The 27,418-nt window shown below is 38.3% G+C and overlaps 1 protein-coding gene across 4 annotated transcripts in view; it reads right to left on the bottom strand.

The window, feature by feature from the left end:
• Positions 1 to 512: 512 nt before the first annotated feature.
• Positions 513 to 27,418, bottom strand: part of PPM1A (protein phosphatase, Mg2+/Mn2+ dependent 1A) — a 33,967-nt gene continuing 7,061 nt past the window's right edge. For 2 of the 4 annotated variants that reach the window (XM_082761068.1, XM_082761067.1), the window contains exons 2-6: positions 19,509 to 20,360; positions 17,642 to 17,759; positions 12,519 to 12,627; positions 10,400 to 10,457; positions 513 to 8,197 (exon numbers count right to left, since the gene is read on the bottom strand). In XM_082761068.1, the coding sequence (XP_082617194.1) occupies positions 8,150 to 8,197; positions 10,400 to 10,457; positions 12,519 to 12,627; positions 17,642 to 17,759; positions 19,509 to 20,342 (1,167 nt within the window). In that variant the 5' untranslated portion in view covers positions 20,343 to 20,360 and the 3' untranslated portion in view covers positions 513 to 8,149. Of the gene's footprint in view, positions 8,198 to 10,399; positions 10,458 to 12,518; positions 12,628 to 17,641; positions 17,760 to 19,508; positions 20,361 to 22,888; positions 22,910 to 27,418 lie in introns of those variants that run through there. The other 2 variants (XM_082761069.1, XM_082761070.1) reach the window with 2 other exon arrangements.

Genomic DNA, 27,418 nt, shown 5'->3' with positions numbered 1-27,418 from the left:
TGGTTTTCCAAAAGTTGGGCATCCCCAGCTCTCCTGAAAACCCCCGACCAGGTGACTTCTGGGGAAGGTCACAGCTGGAGCCAGGCTCGCTGCTTGATCTTGGAATTTCAACATGTGAGGGGAAATCAGTGAAGAGGGGGATTTTTACTTCTATGACTAACCAATGATGAAAATAAGCATTTAACAATGCGTTTTAATAGCACGAGCTTGGATTAGAAAATGGAATGAGGCCTGATATCAAGTTTGTAATTTAGTGACAAAACAGAGGTGAAAATGGTTTATAGCATACCACTCAAATACACACACACGATGTAATTGCCCGTTTTATTTAGTGGAATCACTTTTGTAGATTAGAAATATTTCCAATTCCCATTTTCTCCAATGCAAGCCTCCACCATCAACAGGCATAACGCAGTTTGTTCAACTGATTCAAAAAGAAAAAAAAAAATACAATCTCAAAAGTTAAGTTAGAAACTAAGTTCACACATTTTCTTTGGGACCAGGAATCTGTACATAGTACAAAATATACATTTATTGAACTTTCTGTAAACACACAGTTTGAATTGTGTAAAACTGTAAATAGTGGGTGAACTACGTGGAGAATAATTTATTATTATATATTGTTATACATTCTACTTAAGGAAAATAGTTATGCTCTTGTATATTACTCTGTTAAATTTATAAATTCCATAACGAGGCTGCAAACATGCTTTTCAAGCTTGAATCTCTCCATTCGTAACACACATTTATACAAGTCATCAGTGAAAAAGTTACACTTTCCACAAAATAGATATAAAGAAGTCATGAATTTTCTAAAAAGACAGGCACAGCATGTCACTACAAACGAGACTCTTTTATGAGACGATGTGGAGTCAATCCGGTGAGAAGACAGGTGAAAACTCTCTAATTCAGCATGTTTGTACAGAGCCTTAGTAACAAGACAGATGCTAAAAACCCCAAATCCCTGCTTTGAAATGTTTATAAAGCAGCCGGTTCTGGAAATCATACTCGACTCTGCACTTCTCAAATATCCCATATTCCCTGGCTTGTGTCTCATATTACCCAAAGCCATTCGGTTTTGTGAGCAGTGATCTACCCGGCACGATTCGCCACGAACATTTGCGTAATTCAGCACTTCCTCTAAAAACTAGATTCCTGGCACCAAAGAGTTAGATCCAGTTAATAAACACAACTCAACTCTTGGTACTCAAGGTCATTGTGAGTCACACCACCACATATAGCACACAATTAAATGTATGCTAGGGAAACCCAGCTGCCAGCATCCGAGTGCCTACACAGCCTAAACCAGCAGAGCAGTGGGGGGACTATTTCATAACACCCAGCTTCCAATGTACACATCTGGAAATTTCAACCTGCAGCAGACTTGAGTCTAGCATCAACCACTCAGTAAGAATAAAAGCTCCCCTAAAAATGCCGGTAGGCCCATTACTGGACATGGAAGCAATGCCATGTGTATTCACAACATGTATTCCTAGAGGTTTTGGGCTTCATTGCTTTCCCATCCAGGTGACTCATTTTGTTTTCCATCCTTTTATCTGTTTTTTATAGCCAAAAGCACTACGTGAAAGACTGAACCTCTTAAATCATGCCCCTCTGATGTTTTAAATGAAAAAAAAAAAAGGCAAAAAAAAAAAAAAGCTGTTGACTTACACCTTCAAAGAATTAGAACATTGTTACATCCAATTTACCTACCATTTTGCTTTAAGATTGCCCCTTCTTCCTCTTTGGCTTTGAAAAGCTTTTTCAAAACCAAAACAGAATAAAGATTATATTTCTCTTTAATTACAACAGAAGTAGGGCAGTTAAAGCTCCAACAATACTTGTGCAAACTTTATATATTGTGAGTGATGCTCCATCCACATCAGCAGGCTGTGAAGTGTATGCCTGATTTTCCCAAGATCATCTTAATTCAGTTTTCCCTCGCAGTACAAACAAAAATACTGTGCTTCATCCTGAAACCCCAATAGTGAAAATGAAATTGGCTACTCGTGTTTCCACTGCTCAGATTGAGTTGAATTCAGTAATACAAGTGAAATTAAACTCTGAAGACCTCAGTCTACAGGTATCAATAGAAGTAAAAGGATGTAATGTTTTCTGACCTGCCAGTCTCAGTTTTCTCATTTTTCTTCACAAAGATATTTCTCAAAAGAAACAACAATGACATCTCCTTCACTCTGAAGGCTTACTCACAATATGTATCAAGTCCTGTCTACTTTAGCTGCACAAAACCACATGCTCCCACCAGCTCTTCAGAGCCATACAGTTAATGGAAGCAAAAATGAATTTCAGTTTTGGCTCAATGTTATTGAGTGAGCTGAGAAGTACAGATGTAGTGCTCTTAAAGAAAAATGCTGCTATCTGACATAGCTCTCACCCTTGCAAACAAATTACTAGTTACGCAGTAGTAAGGACCATCGGGTTTCTTTTCCTTTTTTTTTTTTTTTTTTTTTTTTAATTTAAACAACAAAAAAAGTAGATGCCTAGTAATATTTTAAAAAGTGTTCGGACAGGAATCAATATGAGTTAAACATGAAAATCTGGCTAGGTTAAAACAATATATGCTGTAGAAATCTGACCTAGCATCCCATCCCTACTGAAGTTTTGTTACTTTCAGAGTAGAACTATTTCATTACTTCTATAAAAGGCAATCTTTAAGTTAAGCCCACTTTTCCAAACTTTGTGGTTGCAATGGTTATGATTTTTTGCTGTTTTATTTAAAGCAGTCTTCCCTTATAACCCTTTTCCTAAGACACCATTATCACTCCTAGTCTCTAAGCTTGGAAGCAGACTTTTTTTTTTTTTTTATAGAAGTGTCTACAGAACGGGGAAAAATGTTTCAATGCTATACAGAAGGAGTATCAAATGAAAACATAGATAAAACAAGTAATAGGCATAAAACCTAGCCCGCTGTAGGTCGACAACTAAGACACAATCAGATTAAAGCGCCAGACTTTTTCATGTACTAAAAGTAAGTCGTAGAAATATTTGTAGATTTTCCTGGAAACTGTTTTTCAGCAGGAGGTGATGTAATCTCTACTTTTAGCATGCTCTGTGTTCTTTTCTACTTGAAAGCTTTTAGCGATCCAGGGCTGTAATGAAACGCTTTACATTTTCCTACAGCTTCTTAAGCTTCTGGGATGAAATGTCGCAGCCCAGCTGACCGCTGCCTCATTTACAAAGCAACATCTCTATGAAGCAAAATAAAGGTACAAGAAGCTTCAGAAGGCACATGCCTGAGACCTGCAGACTGTGCAAGACCTCTGCAGACGCAGCTCAGGGAAAGCTCAGCTGAGAGCAGATTCTCTGGTCAACACTCATGGACTGGTCAGTCCAAAATACTCAGCCCAGATTGGTACCTTTCAACTTTTCTTCATTTTTGCACTGCTTTATTGGCTCACATTGGGAATCGCATGCATTTTATGCACTACAGCATTCTGGAAATAGGATGTACATAAACAGTTAAAAAATCTATTCAGCCAAGTAGAGACTTCACACCCTGTGATAGCATATGAAGGCTCGGGTCATGATCATACATAGCTGTAGGAACAAGGAGCTATACCAGTTATCTTGAAGACATTTTTACACCTCAAGAAGCTTGGCACAGAATAGCAATTCCATTTCCTACAGAAAACTGTAAAATATAGCTCTACATGGCTTTGCTGGTTCTTAACCTAAGCAAGATACATCAGGTTTGCATTAAAAACCCTGCGTTTGCCAAATGAGGAGGAAAATGGTAACATTTAATTAAAGGTTAGCCTGTTTCAGAGAGGGCCAACTTTAAATATCAAGAAATTTAAATATCCCAAGTCATTTGTGCATAAAGCAATTCAGGAACGTGCATGTAGAAATGAAGGTGAACACCTTGGCATGATGAAATCCTGATGTACATTTAAATAAGGTAAACTCTGACAGCCACATCATTAATCTAATTGTGACAGCCATGCTAACTATCTCTTAAGCTACAAACACAGAGACAGCCAACAAAAAGCAAGTCTGCCAGCAGGGAACTCGCATACAAGACATTAAAACCGAAGTTTCATGATTCCAGTTTTAAGAAAAAGAACGTTGACCAAACTAAAATGTTTAAGTACAGCGTGAAGGAAGATCTGCAAAGGCTTTGATACTCCCTACACAGGCCCATCATTTATCTGTGCTTTGGGTCCAATTTCTTTAACTGTGGTAGAAGAGGTGGTGCAAGCTTTCCTTCGCTCATAGCCCAGTCTTCACCCCATGTCCTGCCCTGTGCTAGCACTGGGTAGCTGGAATATCACTTTGTCCAGCTGAGAGTACAAATTTTTCTTTTCTACTGCTAGCTGCATGACCACAGAAGCGCTACTGCTGGCACAAGAAGGGCAGTGGGAGCAGACTAACAGTGATAGACAGTTCAGTCTTGATATCAACTGACCACAAAACTATAGCCTTAGTTCATAAAGGATTAGGAAAAGGCAATAGGAAATCTATGCTACCTACTGTAACAAGTCAAGATGAGATTCTTAGCAGGGAACGAATTGCAGTGAAAACCGTTCCCCAATTTGGTTAAAACCCTGACGATCCAATTCTTGAACTAAGCAACGTGGCTCAGATCTAACCGATACAGCTGAGACAGTCTGAGTTTTGTGACAAACAGTTTAATTGACATTCAAGTTAGCATCATAAGGAGGTGTTAAAATGATTAGCTTTGGCACCTGCATGAACTGCCAAGGTCAGTGCTACCATTCCTCATCTGCTGTTTAATATTCTTCGGGCATTTTGCTAGTAGGAGACAACCTAGGATTACCCCAACTCATCACAGTTTCATGACAAGTAGATGAAATTTCTCTCTCCGATTCTGACTTCTGAGGGAAGATTAAAATGAGTGATGGCCACACATCAAGGCCCGTGCAGTGCCGCCTGCTGACCAGGCAAGAGCAGCCACCAGAAAGGCCCCAGCTCCACAACTCACCACACATACCAGGACTCCGCCGATACAACGGGTTTACAAGGCCTCGCAAGTCTAGGACCCTGCTTAACAATTCCGTTTAGCTAATCCAACACTTGTTCTAGGACGTTTTAGAAAGCCTCTGTCTTGAGCACATTTCAATGCTGAATTAGTGAGAATTGTTTGAAACAGTGGTCTATAAAGCAGTACAGGTAATTTTCCCAGAATGATCAGTGAAACATTTAATCTGACTGTAACAAAACTCACAGAAACTGAAGCCAGTGAAGCTGTCAAATGTAGAAGGAAAACAAAATCGCATGGCATACGAAGTGAAGTAGCTTTACAAATATCATTTCCTCTTAAAAAAAAAACAAGCAAATTGGGACCATCCTAGTTGAACATGTATTTAAAAATACATCTTTTAACATCACACAATTTTCATTTTTGTCACACAGGAATAGTTTTCCATGAGGGAAATAAATAGCACACAATACTTCAAAAAAAAATTGCTGCCTTGCCCCTGAGGTGCTAATGTTTTTAGCAATTAACAAAAAAGTTTCTGGTGCAAGAAGGAGATGCACAAAGGTGCAAAAGTGCCTTTTTCTTTTTCTTTTCAGAGCAGTGAAAAGTACAGCTTGCCTCTTTTCTAGGATGCTTTATATACTTAAGATTTTGTAATCAAACTCTGTATCTAAAATGGCAGTGTTTGTGCATTCATCATAGATTCAGTGCTCTGACCTCATCAAAATGCTGCACATAGGTGGTAGGGAGAAAGGCCTGAAACGGGCTTTCTTCTGCTACCCTCAAACCTCGTTACAGCACCTGCAGCAATAGCAGAATTATTTTCTTCCTAACCTTTAGGAGACCTCATAGGAAGAGGCTTCAAATACATCATTTGTCACTGAGACACTTTAAGTGATTACGGTTCGAAGTATGGCTTTTCACACCACAGTTTTGCTTCTGATTCTCAAAGTTTTAAACTCAAAGTTTCCACAGTCCAGTTCAACGTTTTGCAGTTTCCAAAACTAAACTTTAGTCTCTACAAAAAAGGACAGAACTTTATCCGCCTAGTCCTAAACTGAGTTTAGCTTTTTGCACTAATACGCCATGTATTAAATACGCTTGTTAATTAGGTGCCTGTGAAGCTATAACTTAACATTATTATAGTTTTGCACTCTACAACAAAATTAGACATTTTAAGCATTTATTCATAGGTAGGTAAGGAACTGGTTCTTTAAGCAAAAATTGCTATAAATTTATAAATACAAATAGTGCTTATGTTTTCTTCATTCATGCTTGAACAGATTACAAACTGAATACAATGAAGTTACGTTTTAAGCACCCCACATAGACAAGAGGGATAAAAGAAAAGTTTGCTGGTATATACTATACTTAGTTCCAAGACACTATAAGTTACTTTTTCACTGTTCAGTGTTCCCTAACTCTGCATTAGTTTTAAGGCTATATATACAAATATGTATATTTCAAAGTTAGGGAAAGACAAATATAGCAAAATGCATTGTACTACATTTTCCTATCAAAAAGTAATTATACACCACGTCTTGATTCTGTTTAACCGCAGTAAATGTTACAATCTACTTGTTTTACTGATTTTCCTTTTGGGGAATCTGCCTACTAAATGAGTAAACTACATATTAAATACAATATTCTCAACCAAAAAGACAATACAAGGTGCACAAAACAGCAGTTTTGCAAACACGACTGACTTGAAAACTTAATTTTGCATGTTCAATGGGAGAAAGCTAGGCTTAAATCAAATTAGTTTATTATCTTATAAAATTTTAAATTAGAATTTTAAACAACGAACAGTTAAATATTGTCAACATGCTATATCTCAAATCACAAGTACTGTTTAACCACTAGTCTCTCATTCTAAGTAAGTGGGTCAATTAAAAACACACACCATAAAACGTTAAAGATTGTCAGGCTTTGACAAATGTATTTTTATCAAACAGTAGGCAAATTCAAACCAATGCACATCCTCAGTGGGGAGAAAAAAAGCCTGAAAAAAACCCACACTCGTAAAAAATAGGGTAACATTAATCCCACTTCATCCTCTAGCATATGGCTATGTCTTGGGCAGTAATTAAAATTCTTCCCATTTTAAAAATGGGCTACCAATTAATAAAAATATTCTTCCACATGTAAAATATCATTTACAATGGCACTGACATTTCAAAAGGCAGGAAAAAAGGAATTACACATTTATGGATAAATTTCTTGTTTGTTAAACCAAGCTTTATTGATAAAATGGAATTCAGAGTATTTTACTTGGAACAGCAGCAGACCCAGCCAATCAGTATTGTAAAAATGCTGCAGACTCCTACTGAATGTAGAAAGCTGCCTGTTCGTGCTCAGTGATTAGTAGTTTCAGGTAAGGGTTAATGAAAAAAGAGGTGCAAAGAATCAAGGCATTCTAATCCCAAGGTTCATACGCATATGAACACGATACTATTAATAGGGCATGATTCAACTCCCACTGAAGTCAAAATCGGAACTCCCTTTAACTCAATGTGAGAGCAGGAGTGCCTCCAAGAAAACGAGATACGTTTGTTGAAGAAAGTGCACTACTCTTCGCTGTTCGTCCTTTGCCGAGCAAATTCACACACTGATTCCTGGCAAGTTGCCCATGAGTTCAGCTTTCGTATAAAACAAGAAGTTGTCTTTACAGTTTTGTGCACCTCTTGAGCACCTAGCTGGCTAGGCTGCTGCTCCTTGCAATCCAAAACCACAACATGAATTTAAAGGGATATATATATTGTTGCATCACACAAGCCAAACATTTCTTCTAACCTTTATAGTGATTTAAAGCAATTCATAATTAAATATGAGCATTTTGTACAAAGACAATTGCACTTTACAAAAACAAAATCATACAACATAAATTGCTGGAGTCTGATTTACAACATGAATTATGGTTTGAAATCACGTTTACAGAAGTCTGTTTTACAAAAAAGATCAGTTCCTGGGCTAGATGTCGTACTGCTGTAGTTTTCTGCTGTAGTCACTCTCACCAACACATCATATTCCCTTCTTTAATTAATATTGAGGATGGATGTTAAGAAGGGTCACTGAGGTTGGGCTGCACTTTCATTTGAAGGATGAAACATGAACTCCACAGCTAGATGAGCAGTTTTACCACATATCATCAGTTGAGGCAGAATCCTTAAAGAAAAAAGAAGGAACCCTTTAAAGTCTGGAGTGCCCATAGTTACAGCAGTTTCTGGATAATCCAGACTGAAAAGGGAAAAAAAAACTTAAATCATTTTAGGAGCTTGTTTTCTCTCCCCTTTCAGAAACAGCAGAAATAACATTCACAAACATCTACAGAAACCATACATTTAATTAATGAAGCACTAAGGTACAAAGATGTTTCAAAATCTGACCACATGTTTTCTAAGATGCTTACCAATTGTCATAACAACATCCCAGGAACAATATTCAAAAGCACTCCCAGAGTAGTTCGAAGTAACCCAAATGGAATACACTTATACAGGTGTGTCAAAAGATCAGGATGTGCCCCATATATTTTCTTATTACCACCACCATCTTTTATGAATTCAGTCCTTCCTCACTGCATCAGAAGACAGTCATCAACTGACACCTTATTTTAATTCAGATGAATTTTACCACTTATAATTTAAGGTTAAATAGAGAAGTGTAGTTTTGGTAACTGCAGGAAACCCTGACTTTCAATTGTAATAAAACTGTAAGAAGAAATCACATAAAAATTCCCTAACATAGAACTTAAAACAGAGACATGTCATACTCTAAGTCGTAACTGTATGGCATTACATCCATGCATCCAATATCTGAGTATCCCTAAAATTTGGCCTATGTAGGCCCAAAGACCACAGTGGATCTTATATAGCTGAAAAATGAAATCACACTGAAAACTGTTTTACTGATTCCTGCTATCAGTTAAAAAAAAAACCCTAGTACAGATCAAATGGTTAAGTCCTAGTGGTTTTTATTCCATTTACCTTTGTGTCCATTTCCTGTTCTCTCGGTTATATAAAGCTGAATACAGAACAATCTAACAGCCTCATTTCACGTCGGGTACGTACGTTAACACCACAGCTACGAAGTGTGACCACAGCTCAGTAGCTGAAGCAGAAGTTAAGTCAGCAGCACAGGCAGCAGAGCAAGCTGCTATGTACAGCAATCTTTGGTTGTTCCAGCATGACATGCCACCTTCCCCTAATAATTAAGAGACATGATGGGCTTTAACAACAGCCTCTGCTGGTGCTTCCACAACTACACTTCCCTGTCGTTAGTGAGACTGCAGGAGGTAGAAATATTACTCTTCTTTGGAGGCACTGCCTTACTGATTCCTTTCAAAGGAAAGAGGCTAATTAAGTCTCTAGCAATGCCACATATGACGATTTTTTAGCATTAACTTTCTGCACCCTTCATTCAAACTTGCACACAGAATTCATTACAAACCCAAAAGAACAGTTGGCATGGAGGTGTAGTAAAAAAAAAGCCAAGATCACTAAAATTACTCTTTGCAAGAGTACCACCTCCAGATTTTCCTTCAAGACCAGAAGTAGCAAAGGAGAACCATTATACGAAAGACTAAAATGGCTATGTTTGTTCCAATTGCAAGGATGAAGAATAAAAGCAGCAGTGAGTAAAAATGCAGGAGCTGCATGCCAGCTATTCACTATGCAAATTTCTGAATCCGACTTGACAACATCATCACAAAACAAAGTTTACTGTACATTCATAGAGCAGTAACTTACTACAGGATGTATTTTGAATATAAAGCATCTTCCTTCAGCGAGTATTAAGGAACTGTTATGCTTAAGATACCGTGACAATGGCCAAAGAGAAGCACTCGGCTGTAAAGCCAATGTACAGCTTTGTGTTTGGAGGCATTTCACTTTATGTCACATCTAAGCACATAAGGAATTTTTACTGAAATGTAAATCATGAAGTAAATACTACTTTATGAAGTAAAGCACCTTCAGTGACTGAACGCTATTCCCAATAATCTAAATGCAACTGAGACCACTGTTTATATTTTAGAGTTGTTCCCTCCATCATCCTGACATAGGTTCCTACCTGATCACTGACATACAAGAACCTAAACCATATGCTCACTATAAGTCTTATTAAGAGAGTGCTTCCCACAGCATTTGGAAAATGCATATATCCTTAGAACTGAGAGTTATAAATCCAAGCAGGATTCAAATCACAATATGCCAGAAAACCAGCACGTCAATGAGGCTGGAGTTCTGAGACTACCATCAGCAGAAGGCATCACAAAACAACCATAAAACAAACCCCGAAGAGAAAGACCACAAGAAGGTTATCATTTTTTTGGGGGAAGGGGTCTTCTAACCAAGAAATGGCAAACTTAAAATAAATAAAGCAACAAAAAGCAGCTGAAATTACTGGGGTGAGAGGAAAAAATGCAGGGGAAAAGATACTTACAGTATCATCGTTCCTGTAGGGGTTCAGTCTGTTATAAACAGCTTCAATCACACTCCGTCTAGAGGGAACAAGAAATTCAAGAAACAACAAGATTTTAAGGCTCTGTCTTTTTAAGTCAAAGTCTCCAAGCAAAACTGCAATTTCAAATGCAAACTTTTAAAGGTTTCAAATTCCCAGAACCAAGTTTACTGCAAGTTACTGCTAAGTGTCACTAAACATAGCTAAGATAATCCTTTAAACCCTTATGAAAAACAAGGCTGGATAGCACTCTGCATTCAGAACGAGAAGAGCACAGACATTCAGATGAGGCCGCAGTGCTGCTTGGTGGCATGTGTCTGAGGTTTTGGAAGCGGGCATCTGAGTACGTGATAGAGTTGAATGCCACAGCGTCTGTGTGCCCAATGAATACTGCAGTAGCACCTTCAGATATTATGATGCCTCCAGAGGGTTTCAAGATGTTTTCTTGAAAACTGATACAGAAAAAAATAAGGGAGGCTGAAGGAAGAGGAAGCCTGTGCCTTGCCCAGCACATAAGGAATAAATTTTGGAGGGGGAACCGGGAAGAAAGAAGAGAGCAAAAGGGAAGAGCCACAGACAGGACTTCAAAAGCAATTTTCTTCAGATAGCCTATCTGCAGAACCAAGTATGACAAAGCAGCAAACTACAACTGTGATAGAAAACAAACCTCAAAAACACTTCTTAACTGCTCATGAATACATGCAGAGGAATCACAAAGGAGTGTTTTAGAAGAAAAAAGCAGATGACAGGCTTTATATCATCCTGCAATGATGAAAAGTCAAGAACTATCAGGCAGCAGTATAAACATCACAGTGAATCTAGTGAATGAATATACAGCACGGAAGAAGAGGTTGAATTTAAAGCAATAAAACAAGCAATTATACACAAAGTACATCGCGTGTATGAACTGCAAAGCTGTTCTCATCTTTCAGCATCAGGTATCTTTGATCCTAAATAAAGCCAGGTTTTTGAAAAGCATTGTTTTCCTTCCAAATTGTCATTACTGCTTTGAGTTATGCTAACATTCAATTAAATCCATACTTTTGTCAATCTCTATTCAAGCTGGCATCACTAAAGCACATAATCACACAGAAGTCAATTGCTTCAGTGACCTCCGCACTTCCCCGCAACCATGATGCTAGAGCTAGCCAAAGGAGCTCAAGATAAACAATTTGTGTGCCATCTTTCATGAATAACTGACTCGTCGATACTTCAAGATGACTGCAACACATCCTAAATAGATGCTACTATTATATATAAACATCAATCTCTTTTACTGGTTCATATAAGAACAATTTTGTAGAAATCATCCTTACAACTCAGTCATCATTTACTCACTTATGTGCCCACAGACCATGTTTTGGTGCAATAATATAAAATTATACTCTGAAGCATTAAAAATAGACTGTTCACAGCACATGTGCTCAATCTGCACAGTACAGGTTCATGAATAATCTTTTGAACCAAAAGGCACTTGGTGTGCAAAAGAGCTAAGTACATCCCTCCCTTAAGTGCTGAACATCTATTTATGAGACACAGCACCAGCCCTGAACGCAAGGACAAACCCAGCCTATTTAAAGTTTTAAATATAACATTCTACTTAACTTTGATAGACTTCTGTAGAGTTTTCATATTTGTCACAAGCAGAGAGATGCATAAGCAAACTTTCAAGCATTGACAATAGTGCTTTAGCTGCAGACAAGAAAAACTGCCAAGCAAAACATCATATGCACATCTTCCTAAAGTGTAGAACCACATCTCCAAGTAGTTACTACAATCAGTGCATTATTTTTTCATCTTCAGACACAACCTCCCACCCAGATAACCCAGTTAATTACGAAAAAGAGACACTCAGGCCACCCTTAAAAAAACAACCTTCCCCAAACTACATTTTGGCTTTTAATTTTGGTAGTGATCAACAAGTTAACTCTGTTTTGTACTGTCCCTTCTCACTCAGAGCAATTCAAAATCAGAATTGGAGAACAGATCATCTTTCGTACTGTATCTTTTCTTCCCTCCCCCCGCTTTTAAGAGTGGCCTTAAGTTCAAATTTAAATAAAATAAAATAAAAAACAACACATTTACATTGATGTGAACTCACTTGCTTGCCAATTCACCCCCTGGCGGGAGGTTTGGGATGCTCTCAGTTGCTAACGTACGCATCACATGGACTAAGTCTGGTACTCCTTCACCCTGCTTCTTTATGATCTCTGGGAATCAGAAGTACTTTTTTTGTAAGTGCAGTCCAAATTTAACTTACAAAGATTGAAACACTCAGTTTTATAAAAAGGCAGCTTAACGTCTGTTAATATAAGAAATCAATGACAGACCAGACTCAACACGGTACACGTTAACTTTGGTTCAGTCAGAAAAAGAACCTGCGATGGTTTTGACACAAAATATCCTGCTAACTGTTAACATGCATAATGGTTTTAGAAGTACACAGCTACATAATACAAGTGGCAACAAATTCTTTCGTGGCTTTCCTACTGTATCATTATTTTATCTTCCCAACAAAATGCAATGGGCATGAGGCAAATCTTAACGTCAGCTTTATCACTGCAATAGAAGGTAAAAGATTATTGCCATCATACAAAGCACGGTACTTTCAAGAAACAAAAGTTTATACACATGAAAAATAACTCCTGTGACTGGATGCGTATAAGCCAGCATTTGTACCTTACCACATTACCGCAACATGCAAATATTAGGAACTATTAAGTAAAAATTAAAAGCCAGGGACATCAGAGTTAAGAGACAGCTCCATCATTCACTCAGTTTGGGGAATGTGTGACTATTGGGCAGTTATTTAAAGCTGATCCACTCCAACTTCTGGCTGAAGAGACATTTTACTGCAGCCACAGTCACATTTGTTAGGGAATTAGTTATATAATTTTATTGAGACCTGTTTTTTTGTTTGTTTGTTTTTAAAGCAAATAAAATTGTGTGCTTACTGAACTCTCAAGAGATTTCACTGTACCACTCCTGGAAAGATTTTATGAAATTTAAACACGTAACTTTTTAAAAAATGCATCTCATCAGTTCTTCTGTAACCATGAGCTCAGAAATGAGAGGAATTAAGACTTGGCACTGTTGATCTTCAAGAGAATACTGCAGCCCACATACAAGGAGCATGTCTGTGCATATATACACATGCGTATATACACACACACTATTCTTCACTTCGTAAAGTATTTACACAACTTGAAAAGTAGTTGGAATTCATCAGTACCATTTTGAAATAAACAATTTAGCATTTAGCTTTTACCCTAAAGAGTAATTCCAGATAGCATACCAAGTTTGCATTTTATAGATTAGTGAGGTATGGCACATTGAAGCTTTTAAAACGAGCACATATCCAGTCCTTCTTAGTTAAAAAAAAAAAAAAAAAAAAAAAGTGATATTTTTGTGCATGCAATTGTTTTTCATGGCTACGTGTATTTACAAAACCAATCAGGTCTATTTGCAGTCAGGCTGTGTAAATTATTTGCAATGTACACTGAAAACACTGTCTAGTCTTCAAACAGTGTCAGACTGCAACATAAAGCTTTACCCTGGTCAATTCAAAACCTACATTTAAAATGTTTGACACCACACACCATCAGTACCTTAAAAACTTGCAGTTCCCTCAAAAATCTAAGGCCAAAATTCATTTTACCATCTAACATTTAGCAAATAATCTAACACTCATAAATCTGAATAAGAAGCAAGATCTCAGATTTGGTTTGCCAAGTTCCTTTATTGTGCAATTTTGAACATCTAGTATATTCTACATTGTGCTAGAGCTAGAGTTCTGCTGTACAAAAATAAGGAATTTATATTTTACCTATACTACACAGTTTCACAACCTGTAACTGCAGTACATTTAACATACAGTCTCCACTAAATGAATACATTTATATTTTGAGAAAACTAAAGATACAGACTGAATGAACACTGATGACACAACAAATGGAGTCGGTCTGCTAGCTGTGTTTAATTTATTGGAATACCTTCTTTCAGTACATCTTCCAAGCCCCCCTCCCTCTTCAATTTACTTTTAAACCTTCTACACATTTCCATGGCATCATGTACTGGAAAAATGTACTTACAACCCTAAAATAAAGGATTTTAAACATATCTGCTTACTTCATATTCTGAATTAGAATTCCACACAAAGTTTAAGAAAAAGCCAAAGTTTCAATGTTGTGTAAATATGGGAGGGCACACATAACAGCTAACTGAAAATTATTTTATCTCTACATAGATATAAATATTGCAAGGACTATCTATTACTGTATGCTTATATGTAGTGAACTTAGAACAGAAAAAGAACCTTAGACAAGTGTCTTTTTAGAGTCAATACGTCAATAACTCACATATTAGTGCAAATAATAGCAATTCATTTTGGAATGACTAATTAGGATGTAAGCTACCAGGAAGTTTACATGACATTTTAGGAGCAACACTGATTTATTGCAAGTAATGGCACAACGATGCTTCTCCACACTTGCTTCTTCTTCCATTATCATCTGTTGCAGCTATGAATCTGGACCACAAACACATCAAGAATTGATAAAAGGAGAGTCCAAGGTGACACAGTGAGTAGGAAGCTCTCTTATTTTTTTAAAAACGGAATCAACTCTCCTTATTCTAAGAATGGTTTGGGCTGGAATGCACCTCAAAGATCATCTAGTTACAACACCCTCTTGTTCAAGAGGCCCATCAGCAATAAGCCCTGTTCAGTCTTATAACTTGCACTACTTCTTCACAGTATAAAGATATGTTCTAGGCCAAGGGAATAAAAGCACAACCAGGAAAAATGCACATTAGTAAGCATCAAATCTCATTACCTGTTAGGACTACACTGAGTACCAAAGTGCAGAACACATTATATGCATTTTTCACCAGGTTTCTGCTTTAATGAATTTGAACTTTGATATTGCAAATTAGTAAGGGAATTCTAAAAGTAGTCTTTATATATTTCCTAGATCCTTCAGCTACAGGTTAGGCTTTTAAAGTCAAGATGCTTTAAGTGTGGCAGTGCTTATGTTAAGAGGAAGAATATTTACTGTAGTGTTGAAAACTTCAGAGGCTGTAACAGTCTCACCTTACTAGCCAATTCTACATAATCCATTTCCACCAAGAAACAATATAATTGCACAAGAATTATCAAGTTAAACATAACAAAATTAATCAACACCTATACTTGAAGTTCTGCTTTATTTCAGCCTCTCAACTTCCCTCACATGTAAGAGCTAAAATGACAAGTTCTGCCTACAGCTGATATAAATCACTGTGGGGTTGAGTAGTGTTTACTACATGTTCATTAATTTAAATATCTTTGTGCAACAATAGACAAAAGATTGAGGACAACTCTAAAAAGAAGTAAAGACCCTTGAGGGGAAGTACAATGCATTTCCTCAAGTAGTTCAGATAACACATCATTAAATTAGTATTAAAGTGCTTTATAACTACATACAGAATCCTTCTGCCTCTATTCAAGTATGACACTTCACTCATTCCTGAAATGTTATATTTGTATAAATGGAAAGAATTGGCAACCAATTTCATTGTATGTACCATAGTCACATGCAGTTCCAGTGTTAGGTTCTTCATTTACTGAGGAGTCTGTACAAAGGTGTTAACTTTCCCCACTGTTAATATTCTGAAGAGTACAATGGGGTCAGCTGAAATGCAGCCTAAACTTGAAGCTATCTTCATACTCCATGTCATGGGTTTGTCTGAAGTAAGACAAAATAGCTAAGGTATGAAGGTAATGAGGTAAGGTAACTAGGAGAGTTAGCATGCTATAAATTAACGTGTGAATTTACAGCATACTTGCTCTTCACCAGTTCTGTGAGTGGGTCTATATAGTGAGCTCTTCAGATGTCTGCTGTTCACTGCTCTGAAATGGAGAAAGCCATCTGACACTCAACTCATGCAGTGCTACCGTACGTGTGGATACTCCCTGCTACGCTGTCAAAAAGATTCACACTGTAGTGCACCAACTTCTTCTGTTAGGGAGAAGTTATTTAAAACACAGAAACGTTCTGTGTGGACATTTATTCGGGGGCATAACAGCTGTAGTTTGCCAAAATTCAGGAACAAGGCCCTCAAAAAAAGCAGTACTTCCTGAAGGAGCACCTACAAGGTAGCAAGTGCTTTAAACCACACGTTAATTTGTCTGAACCCAGAATTCCCACATAAACAAGTCATCTGTGAAACTTCTGAAGTTATACTTTGCGTTACCTTCACACAAGTTAAGGAGGAAAAAAGTGCACAATATATTCCTGTGGCATACTAATCACTGATACCATGTTGCTAAGTACTGTGTTTCGTGCCACATGTGCTGTTAAGGATTCTTGCAGTATATGTACATAACTAGACTGGTAACATATAGGTCTAGGAGTCCACTTCAAAAATAGACTTAACCTATGCAAACAATGCATACGGTTGTGTCTTACGTTTCAGAAACAAAATCCAAGCTGTGATCATCTTTAAATATCAAAAGGCACTGTAAATCCAGTTTTAACGAGAAATCTCTTAAATGAAACCGATTTTAAAATGCCATTTTTAGTTAGGTGAGCCAAAACACCTAAGATTTGCAGTTTCAGCTACAAGTTTAAGAACTCCAGAAATACGTATTTAGACAAAATTTTGAAGTTATTATCAAAGATGTGCTCCCAGATTGTGCTCATCAGGAATGCTTAAAGATTAGCTTTAACAAATTTCTGACATACTTTCAAGTAAGTATACATGTTACCAGATGCCTTTAAGATGACAGTAATTAAGATGTAACCCTACCACAATTGTGTAATAAAATATTTTTCTGGCTAATTTGCAGACAGATCTACGCAGAAAAGTGGCACTCAAATTACCACCTTTGTAGATACTGTACAAGATATTCTGACTATTTTATTTAACTCCATGTAACAGGCAGAGGGACTGACTGGGCTGAAGTTAGTGCTGTCAATGGACTCACGAAGAACACTGAGTACAAATGAATCCTCTCTGCCATCCTGACCAATTTTCAGAGCTACAGTCTGCTGCACTTTCATAGCAGAATTTTGTCAGGACACGCAGCAGCACTGTAAGAGTGCCTTTTTCAGAGATGTACACTAGATGGCCAATGGCACTTGAAAGTCTATTAAAAAGCCTGTATACAATTAGTTGTTGGAAAGGGAAGGGGGTCAGGGGGTCTGTTTAAAAACAAAGTTACTTATTTTTTTTTAAATGATCCACCTTCTACTCTGCTTTCCAGGTACTTGTCCAACTCTGCCTCTCTTTTCACCGCCTCTGGTGATACCTTTGGTGCATTCGGAAAACAGATCAATATCACACTCATGTTGTCTCGACTTCCCTGGTGGAAAAGAAAAAACGATTTGAGAATGCATACATACCAGACTAAATCCACATCAAAGCATTTTACACACAAGAATTCACCAATCATGGTTCTAGAATACAACTTTTGCTCCCACAGATTATCATCATCATTAACCTAATTTTTTTTTCCTTCCAGAATTCCAGAAATCTACTTTTTGTAGTTTGTTCAGTAAAAACTACCTTTTAAGTTATTTTTGTTTTTTTCCACTTTTATGGTCTGACGACTATCTGGAGCCAATTAGACAGCCCATTGTCTTTTAAAAAATGATGTTATTAATAAGTGATGTTCAATTACAAAGCTGTGTTCCCTCTTGTTTTAAGTACCATCTGATCATTCTGAGAAAACAGTTGAAATATTAAAATCAGTAAACAAAACCTGTACTGCTTAAAAACAGTACATAATAAATTGAATTCAGACAGTTGTTCCAAAAACAAATCAAAACCACTGCTATTGATTTGTTTTTTTTTTTTCCCCGTTTCTAAAAAGACAGATTACAGGTTAGAGGATCTATTAAAAGGCCAGCTGGAAAGGGCTCTGGCGTTTACGAAAGCATTCTTTGAAATGGAAATGTTTAAAAATTAAATGCAACTCTAATACTCAAGTATATTAGAATACAGACACCTTCTGCTTATCAAAAGTAACCGTTTAGTTTGCTTTCAGTATCCCTGAGCTCTTGTCTACAAACACGCATCTATACGCTCAGCAGTTAATGCAAATTAAATGCAAATAAGATCAAGAACAAGCAGAAATGTTTTAAGAAGTATATATGGGTGTATGAGGAGGTGCTGAGAACTGGCTACTGCAAAGGTTACAGCATCCATGAGCCAGTGTTCATTCCCTTGTTTTTAAGGCTACCAGACAAAGTTGTAAACAAAACTACATGCATTATTAATCTTCCAAAGTGTTGGAAAGTAATTCCTTTTTTCCAAATGGGAAACAATGACCTTTGTAGCCACGTGGCAAGAGCTGAGATGCTCTCTTGCCTCTTTAGTATCAAAAACGTTGGGCATTTTGCATTATGACTTACAGCGTGCCTTTGGAAAATTAAGTAATAAGCCATGAAACCAAATATTTCAAATCTCTTAACTGCACCATCCTACACAAGGTGGAAGTCATTGTACACAAAATTGCATAGATTTGTTAAACAAAACAGTCCTATCTTGTTCTGCGTTAGCTTCACAGCTGTATGACACAACACTGAATAAGAAGTACAGCAATTAAACCAGAACAAAAGCTGACTTGGGAAGTCAGATCTTCATATAGTCGAGAGAAAACTTTAAATTGTAGCAAAAGTCAGGGTTCAATCATTCTGCATTTATCTTGATGTAATTACAGCAGTAAAGTTACGAGAGGAAGGAAAAAGCAGGAAGAATATCTTCCAGTCTGATGAAAGAGTTAAGGTTTTGTAAGGTATGTTGTGAAATAGAAAAGGACAGTTATTGTCCTTGGCTTGCCCATATGCTCCCATTAGCTTCTAGTTTCCCAGGTGTCACAACATATCTGTACATGATTTTCAACTCTTCATCAAAGATGCCCCTACTGTTACTGTTGCATGTTTGTTTTCTCTCTATCACCATTTTTATGGGAATCAAGGTAATTTAATTAGTTTCAAGGTCATGTTAACATAGAACATACTTATCAACTGAAATCAAAACTTATTATTCTTAACTCATTCATAAACTTCTAATAGTGGAAACACAAACTTTTCCTCTCAAGTCTTGCTACCTTGTACAAGCAGGTGTCAACTATCTCATTGCAAACTTTCTCAAGGTCATCAGTGACTTCAAGTCTGGATCTTACAAAGTCACACAGCTCTTCATTTCCCATAACATCCCAGATACCATCGCAAGCCAATATGATGAACTGATCATCTTCTTCTGATCTCTCAATTTCATAAACTTCAGGCTCGGGTGACACTAGCTGTTCGGTAGGACCTTTCCCATGGACACATTTGTAATCAAAGTCTCCAAGTGCCCTTGAAACAGCGAGGGAACCATTCACGCGCTGAATCATTACAGAGCCACCTGCGTTCTGTATACGCTCTTTCTCCAGTGGATTACTCGGTTTGTGATCCTGTGTGAAGAAGTGAACCTTCCTGTTTCTACAAAGTAAACCTCTCGAGTCTCCACAGTTGATGAAGTATGTGTGTTGGGGAGAAATCATGACACCCACAGCTGTTGACCCACTTCTGTCTGCGCCATGTTTCTTCTCGGAGATGACTCTCATGTGTTCATCAATTTGCAGAAAACCTGTTCTGATGCCGCTCTTTACACTTTCCACAGATGGGGGCCCATCTGGCCCTTTAAAATCCTGGTTGCTTGTGATGTGATCTAATAAATGCTCACAGCAGTACTTGGCAACCTGGGATCCAGCGTGCCCGTCATATACAGCAAAAAATGACCATCCATCAAGTCCATTTGGCAAACCAATCACAGCTGTATGTGCATCCTCCATTTCAACTCGCCAGCCTTGCATACTACTCAGACCGTAACGAAGCCCATTCCCTTGCCCTTGGGCATTATGCTTCTCCATCTTTGGCTTGTCTAAAAATGCTCCCATGATGACTTTCCTTCAGTTCTGAAAAGAAAGAAAAAAAGGATTAAGATATTATTGAACGTAAATAGTAAATACGCTAATGAAAGCTATTAAGTAACAGAAAGTGCAAGTAATGCTAAAATGACAAATACAAAGCCTAATTTTCTCTCAATTCAAATTTGCATCGCTTTCATCTCATTTAAACAAGGACATTGCTACTGGCTTTTGTACTTTTCATGTGTTTGTTTTTTAAAGTATTTTCAGCTATTAAAGAACTTTATTCCACTATCATTGTTTTGATAAAAGTCTCTGGTATCAGTATATATAAAAGGAGTTTGATATAAAATGAGATTGGCACACATCTGAACGGGTAATGTTCCCTGCAATTACTGGGCCAAGGAAAGAGTTCAATGTTTCCAGGCCAGTGACATTTCCTAGACCCCTACTGCCTGGCCACGAAGTACTGCTCATGTTCTGTTTTTATGTTGGTGATGGGTAAACAAAAGGAAAATGATTAGGTTTTCCTTTGAGAGAGGAGATTTGTTTGTTTATTAAACAGGTAAAGTGATCTGGAGAGTCCAGATGAATGCCAGAGCCTGCATAAAAAAAAGTGACAAGACTGGATAACTAGGAGCAAGACACAGAAGGAACAGAGCAGCTGTCCCTTTAGGCAGCAGCAAGCCATTAGCATGGCTCAGCCATCTTGTGAAAGCTCATCCTTAGATTTTCAGTTAAATTACACAGCAAGCTTCTCAGATGTCTGTGCTGCACATTTACTTAAAACCTTAATGTATTCATGCTTCAGCGAAAGACAACTACCCCTGACAAGTTTAAAGAAACCTGTTTAGAAATAAAAATCACACACGTTGTAAATTCATGCTGCTTTCTTTTTTTCAAGCCAGCCCAATATATTGCACGCCCAATCCTCCTCCACCTCAGATCACTGGGATGTGATGCAGCAAATATTCATGCTTAAGAAATGAAGAATTACATTTGCAAACTGACTGGTTTATCCTCATGGCTCTCACACCCTACCCATCCAACCCACCCTTCTAATCCACATCAGTTTATTTGAGCATTCATTATTAAAAAAAAAAAAAAAAAAGAATCACACAAAATAGGTCGCACATTTTACATACTTGCAAATTCAGCAGGCACCAAAGAATGTGCAAATCACTGTTATACAATACAACGTAAGGGAATAACACAAGCTTTTCTATTGGAAGACGGCAGACAAAAAGCAACCGAGATGAATCTCAAAATAAGATTTTACCCGAGGCCCTAGCTAAGTTGCTGTACTAGGAAAGAAGTTGGTTTACTAGGGATTTTAGGAGGTTTTACCATCTATGTGGAATATGTTAGATCAGCTCACTAAGTGATAACATCACTTTTTGCTCGCATGTTACTCCAGCACAACCCCAGCTAGCAACAAAACCGTGTACGCAATAAAGCCTTCCAGCATGTCTCCTCCAAGCCACTATCACCCTTTTTGAAACATCTGTACGTGTTAAAATAAACAGGCAAGAAGTGTTTATATTTGATCTCACCACGACAGGGATCCAAATGCAAGGCACACGCGCTGGTTATACGCTTTTGCTCACATGCTTTGCTAACAAAAACAAAAGCCACACATATTTCAGCTGCATGGGGAGAGATGTCAGCAGCAGCACACCTCTGCTTCCTCTCACGCCAGCCCCTGCTCTTCGGTTCTGGCTCTTCTCAAGGGAGCACGAAATGACGATGCCCGTGCAAAGTGGAACTAGGCAGCAAAACACGGCGCACGCCGCTCTTGTACCCTAAGCACATGCATGAGGTTCACGTTACTGCAGTTGCTAGGAAAAAATACGACTTAGATGTTTTTATCTTGACATACAGCTCTAATGAAGTCAGAGTGATCAAAATAATTACAGAACGCTGCCATAGATCAAACGGGGAATTATTTCACGGAATGGACTTCTTATTCGCCCCTTCGTCAGCAGGAGAGTTTGAACTAATGTACAGCACTTTTTTACTGTTGAAGAGATCACAAAGCAGAATTCAATTGTCTAACCTGAATTTAGAGAATTTCTAAATTCTAAATTCTCTAAATTCTAGAGAATTTTTGAATTTCTCAAAAAGGAGAAAGTGCTCTGGCAAATGCCACATTTTGCAAAGTATTTTGCATTTTTTTAATACTCTGTTTAAAAAACAACCAACCAAAAGCATTAAGAAGAAGATATAGTTAAACCAACCACAAGCACTGCCAAATTTGAAGCAGAAAAAGCAGTTTTGCTTCAAGTCTCTCACATTAGTAGGTTCCCAATACTCAGAGTTGTGCTCTGGAAGCTGTTCATCCCCCTCAGCAGTTTGTCACCTAAACCACAATTAAAAAAAACTCAAGGAATCTGCTCTCCATTTAAAATCAAGCTGCCTTATCCCTTCCCAGGAGGCAAAACGAAAGCTGTTGCTATTCTTCTAAATTAAGCCTCGGAGGTGAGATGTTGACACATGATTCTTCGAGGGTGTGAGCTACCCACCAGAGATGTGAATACAACCAGAGAGCAGGATAACCACAATGTGGTCACACATACCTTTTACTTAGGAAATTATTCAGAGCCCATGGCATGAAGTATTCACCTTCTGGAAACTGCAGCAACAGACCGTGGTTACCTTCCTCGCAATGCTCTAGCTAGTCGTACTTCCACCGTACCACTCTACACCTGGAGGCATGCAAGGCCAGGTTCTCAAAATCCTTGTATCTGAAGGGAAAGCATAGCTTACTAGCAGGTAGGATGAACGTGCCAAGCCTTCGAGTCTTCCAGAATTTCAGTTCATGTTCAGAAAAGTGGGTTTAGTAATGACCAGTTTGTGAATTCTTAGGAAACGCAGCCTACCTGCTACTTCCCCCTTATGCAGTCTTAAAGTTACCTTTTTTTTTTTTTTTTTTTGAGTTTTAAAGGAGCAGAAAAAACACACAGACTGACATAAAGCTGTGCTGCCTCCCTACTAAAAAAAAAAAAAAAAATCTTAAACCTGCTCTCGAGTCCCTATCTATAGACACCTTTCACACATCAGTGCCTACCTAACTCACCAGTACCTCATACATTCTTTCACGAGGAGCTGTGAGCACTATGCTGCTTAAGCCTGAATGACACCTTTAGTTCAGCATATGTAACCACGTATGCAAATCAGGCTGACCTACAGCACTGCAAGCAACCACGTTACAGCAGGATTTCGTTAAGTAACACCACTAACGAGAGGGAAGTCAGGCCCAGAAGAGTCTGAACGCACCCAGACTCCACACACGGCTTGGCTCACCCCTCTTCCACAGTTCTTTAGTCACCTGCAGCCATCTGGTCATCTCTGGCACCGGGATACCAAACCTGGATGCCTTCACTTTCAGGATGCTTGAGCAACGTATGAACGACCAACGGAGACAGACAGCATTCCTGTCCCTACTAAAGCTAAAGTCTGAGAAAATGTACTTTAATCTGGATGCTTACCGGTGCATCTATTGGCAAAACATAAACCTCCTGTTGTTTTTTTCTTAGACGAAGACAATTTTGAACAGTATCACAGCAGCAGTGCCCTGTAGGAACATTGGAGGTGCAAGATTTTCTTCAGACGGGTAACCAAAACACCATCAGGTGCTGCAACTGTCACAGCAATCGGCCAAACAACCTACAGTTTTAACCAAGGCTGACTTTTGGTTCACCATCTCAGTGCCTGTGCCTTCCATTAGTTACTCCTGAAAGCAAGAGCTTCCTGCAGTCAAAGTTCCTGGGTTTTGGCTCCCAAGAATAATTAGAGGCTTCTGATTTTTATTTTTATTTTATTTTATTAAATAATTTCTTAATTAAAAGAAGTGAGACTGGACCCTGTGCATAAATATGAATGCCCAGGGATGCATCTATGAGTGCATCTGAAGCATGACTTGAGGAATGCTGACTCCATAGAGGTCAAACTGAAGGAGAACCTCTACAGCAAGTGCACGAAAAACTCAACTCGCAGTTTGCAGACAGAAAAGCGAGAGTACTGTACAGGCCTAGAAAAATCAACACAAGTAACAAGATCTGGGATAAAACACAAGAGTGCCAAAATTCAAAGGACTGCAGCATTAGAAACAAAACCGAAATAATGAATGGAGCATGCCAAAGAGTCAGTAGCTAAAGCCCTTGAAAATAGATGCAATTGGAGAACTGAGTGGCAAAGAAAAGGAGGGTAATTAGTATACCAGACCATGGACAACCACGGACAACCGCAGATACACCAGTGGAATGCATGAAATCCCTTTGCCCCTTTATTTGTCCCTCAAATTACACTATCCAGTCAGTGCAACTGTATTAACTCCTGGTACACAAGAAAATAAATTCTACGTATGCTTTTTCATTTGCTTGAAGGTTCAAACATCTTAAATCGTTCACAAAGGACAATCAATGAAAATCCATACACCCCTGCAAAAACCTTATGTATTTTTCCAAAGATCTCAGACTATGAACCGAGCATTTTGTCCACGAAAAGCCACCACCCCCCACCTGCAGCTTGTACTTTAACAATATATAATTTAATAATCCTTTTAAAACAATGCTCGAATTGTACTCCTTCCACTAGGATAAGCTGCTTATAGGAGGCACACTGCAGCCGTAGCTATTTGTCCAACCTAAGCTGAGAAGTGTCCCCATCCTACAGTTTCCTGGAACAATTCTCCGAGTGACATTACGCCCTGTATGCTGTAATGAGCACGCATAAAGCGAGATTACAAGCTTTACTTGAACTAGAGGACACAGAAGAAGTCAGCAGCAGTATGTATAATTTGGTGAATAGAAAAGGGGCACCCAAAGCCTTCAGCTCCAACCTGATCTGTGGCACTTTGCCCCCCTGCCTTGGATGCAGCAACCAGTCAGGATATAATTGTGCAGGCACAGAAAAAAAATTTCTCAAGTTAGCTCCTGCTGAATGAAAATCTTCCATACTGGAAGCCCCAAATCAATTAACATTAACAAATAACATGTCAGAGATCATCCCGGGGATCAGAAGAATGACTAAAATAAAACAGAACACGCGGACGAGGAGACGTAATTACACCACAGTCATGGGCTGAATGAAGTCATGAAAAAGCTTCTTGCCAACGAAACTATTTCAAAACTATCAGAGGCTATATGACGGAGTCCTGGCATTCGCAGCTCAACAACATCAATAAAGTACTGAAAATTAGAGCTGATGTTTCTGAATGTCTACTTTCAAATGCAGGAATAGATGGCCAATAAAGAGACCTGTGAATTGTCTCCAGAAAAGAAGTAGGACAAGAAATAAAATGAAGAATTTGGGATACTTTTTAATAAACCATTTCACTGAGCTTTTATTTATTTAAAGATAACTCCCCTTTGGGTTAAAATCTGCCATTCATGCTAGGGGCTGACAGCCTTTCTGAATGCCTCCTCACATTAAATAGCAAAATATTTTATCCCACTTGTTTTCCTACATTGATGCATTTGTTGTTTGTGTTTGGGGATTATGGTAGGACTATGGAGAGGATTGGTAAAGCCTCCAAAAGCCTCCTGGAACATGGAAAGCAACCATTCCTAAGCTAGCACCCTGCCTCCTTTCACCTTTTTCTGCTGTTATCTGCCTTTTCTCCAGACAACCAAACCTGTTCCAAGGTTAAACGAGGAGCTGTTCTTCTCAACATGCATGTGTGCTGGCGGAGATCCAAACTTTCTTGAAAGATGCTTGTAATCTGATTTTCCAAAAAAGAAAGTCCTGAACATGGAAAAAGATAACTCGTCTAACAAATTGTTCCTGCAGAGATTTAGAAAGAGGGTGATGCAGCTTCAACATTTCTTTATGGAGTTCTTTTGCTCTGCAGTCAGTTTCTGAAGAAAATAACTTCTTCCCAGAAGCACTAGGACCACTGTGGGGAATAGCAAAATCACTAAATTGATTCTGAGAGGAGATACAACTTGCATCCACAAGTACCAGTCACTCATCAAGATCCTAACAAGACTTGCATCCTCAGAAAAAATAAATAATATTTCTTGGCCCCAAGAAATTTCTTGATTATTTCTGAACATTTGTACTTCAAAGTAGAGGTGGGAGAGTCTAAGAAAAAAGCACTCGGCAGCAGTATCAAAGTACAAGCAGCCCAATCACTATGAAAAAAAAATCTCTGAAAATCAATGAGCTAGCTCTGCACCATCATACACTGCTGCCTGAGCAGTAGGAACAGAATGAAAACCCCAAGGTCCTTGCTTGAAAAAATTAATAATCAGAAAACATCCCCCCGCTGGTGTTTAGCTGCAGCCCCTTTTTGGTTATACAACATTTTCCAAAGATTTCTTATTTAAAATGTGTTGGAAGATAAACAAAAGACACCCATTTTAGACACCGAGATTAAACAAACGCTTTGTTAAGAGCACACAAACTCCTGCAGGCTCCAGCCAAAATTCAAAGCCCCATTGAGGAAAGCACTGTAGAAAGGAACTGTGAGATCCAAGGAAGCTGCAGTCTTTGCAGGCAGAAGTTGGGAGAAAGAAAGCCCTTGCTTCATTTTGTTTCAATAAACAAGATGCAGTAAAATTCAAGATCTCTCAAAGAGCAAGGCAAGCAAGTAAAAATAAGAAAATTGGAGCTATACTGTCATGAAGTTGAACTATAATTTTTCCCCTATTTCCAATACCAGAGTATTGCCACTAGCACCGTACTATTACCCCCTTCCTAGACACAGTGGCCGTAATATCCAATTCTGGAGTACAAATAAGCCTCAGAAAGTCCAAGAACTGAACAGACCTGAACGTATCAAATGCTTCAAGCAACAGCTAAATAAAACTGTTCTTTAAAACTTCATTCTTCCAACCTCTCATTCACAGCTTGAAGTCTCAGCAGCTTTGTTCCCTGCTAGTATTACCAACCAAACACTATTTGCCATTTACAGAAAGATATTCTGAAGATTCATCGAGGAATGTTTTCTTTAGTGGAAGAACTGCACTATTTCACTGCTATTTCTGACTCAGAAAGAAAAACAAAACACGACGGCATTTGCTTTTTATCAACTTCAGCTAACCCCACTCAGAAGAACCACGCAGAATTTGAGTCCAGCCCTCGCCACCGCTACCCAAAAGAGG

The sequence above is a fragment of the Aythya marila genome (genome assembly GCF_965140915.1).
Source record: "Aythya marila genome assembly, chromosome: 5".
NCBI classification, from domain to species: domain Eukaryota; kingdom Metazoa; phylum Chordata; class Aves; order Anseriformes; family Anatidae; genus Aythya; species Aythya marila.
Note: the sequence above shows the minus strand (reverse complement) of the source record. Positions and strands in the feature narration are given on the sequence as shown.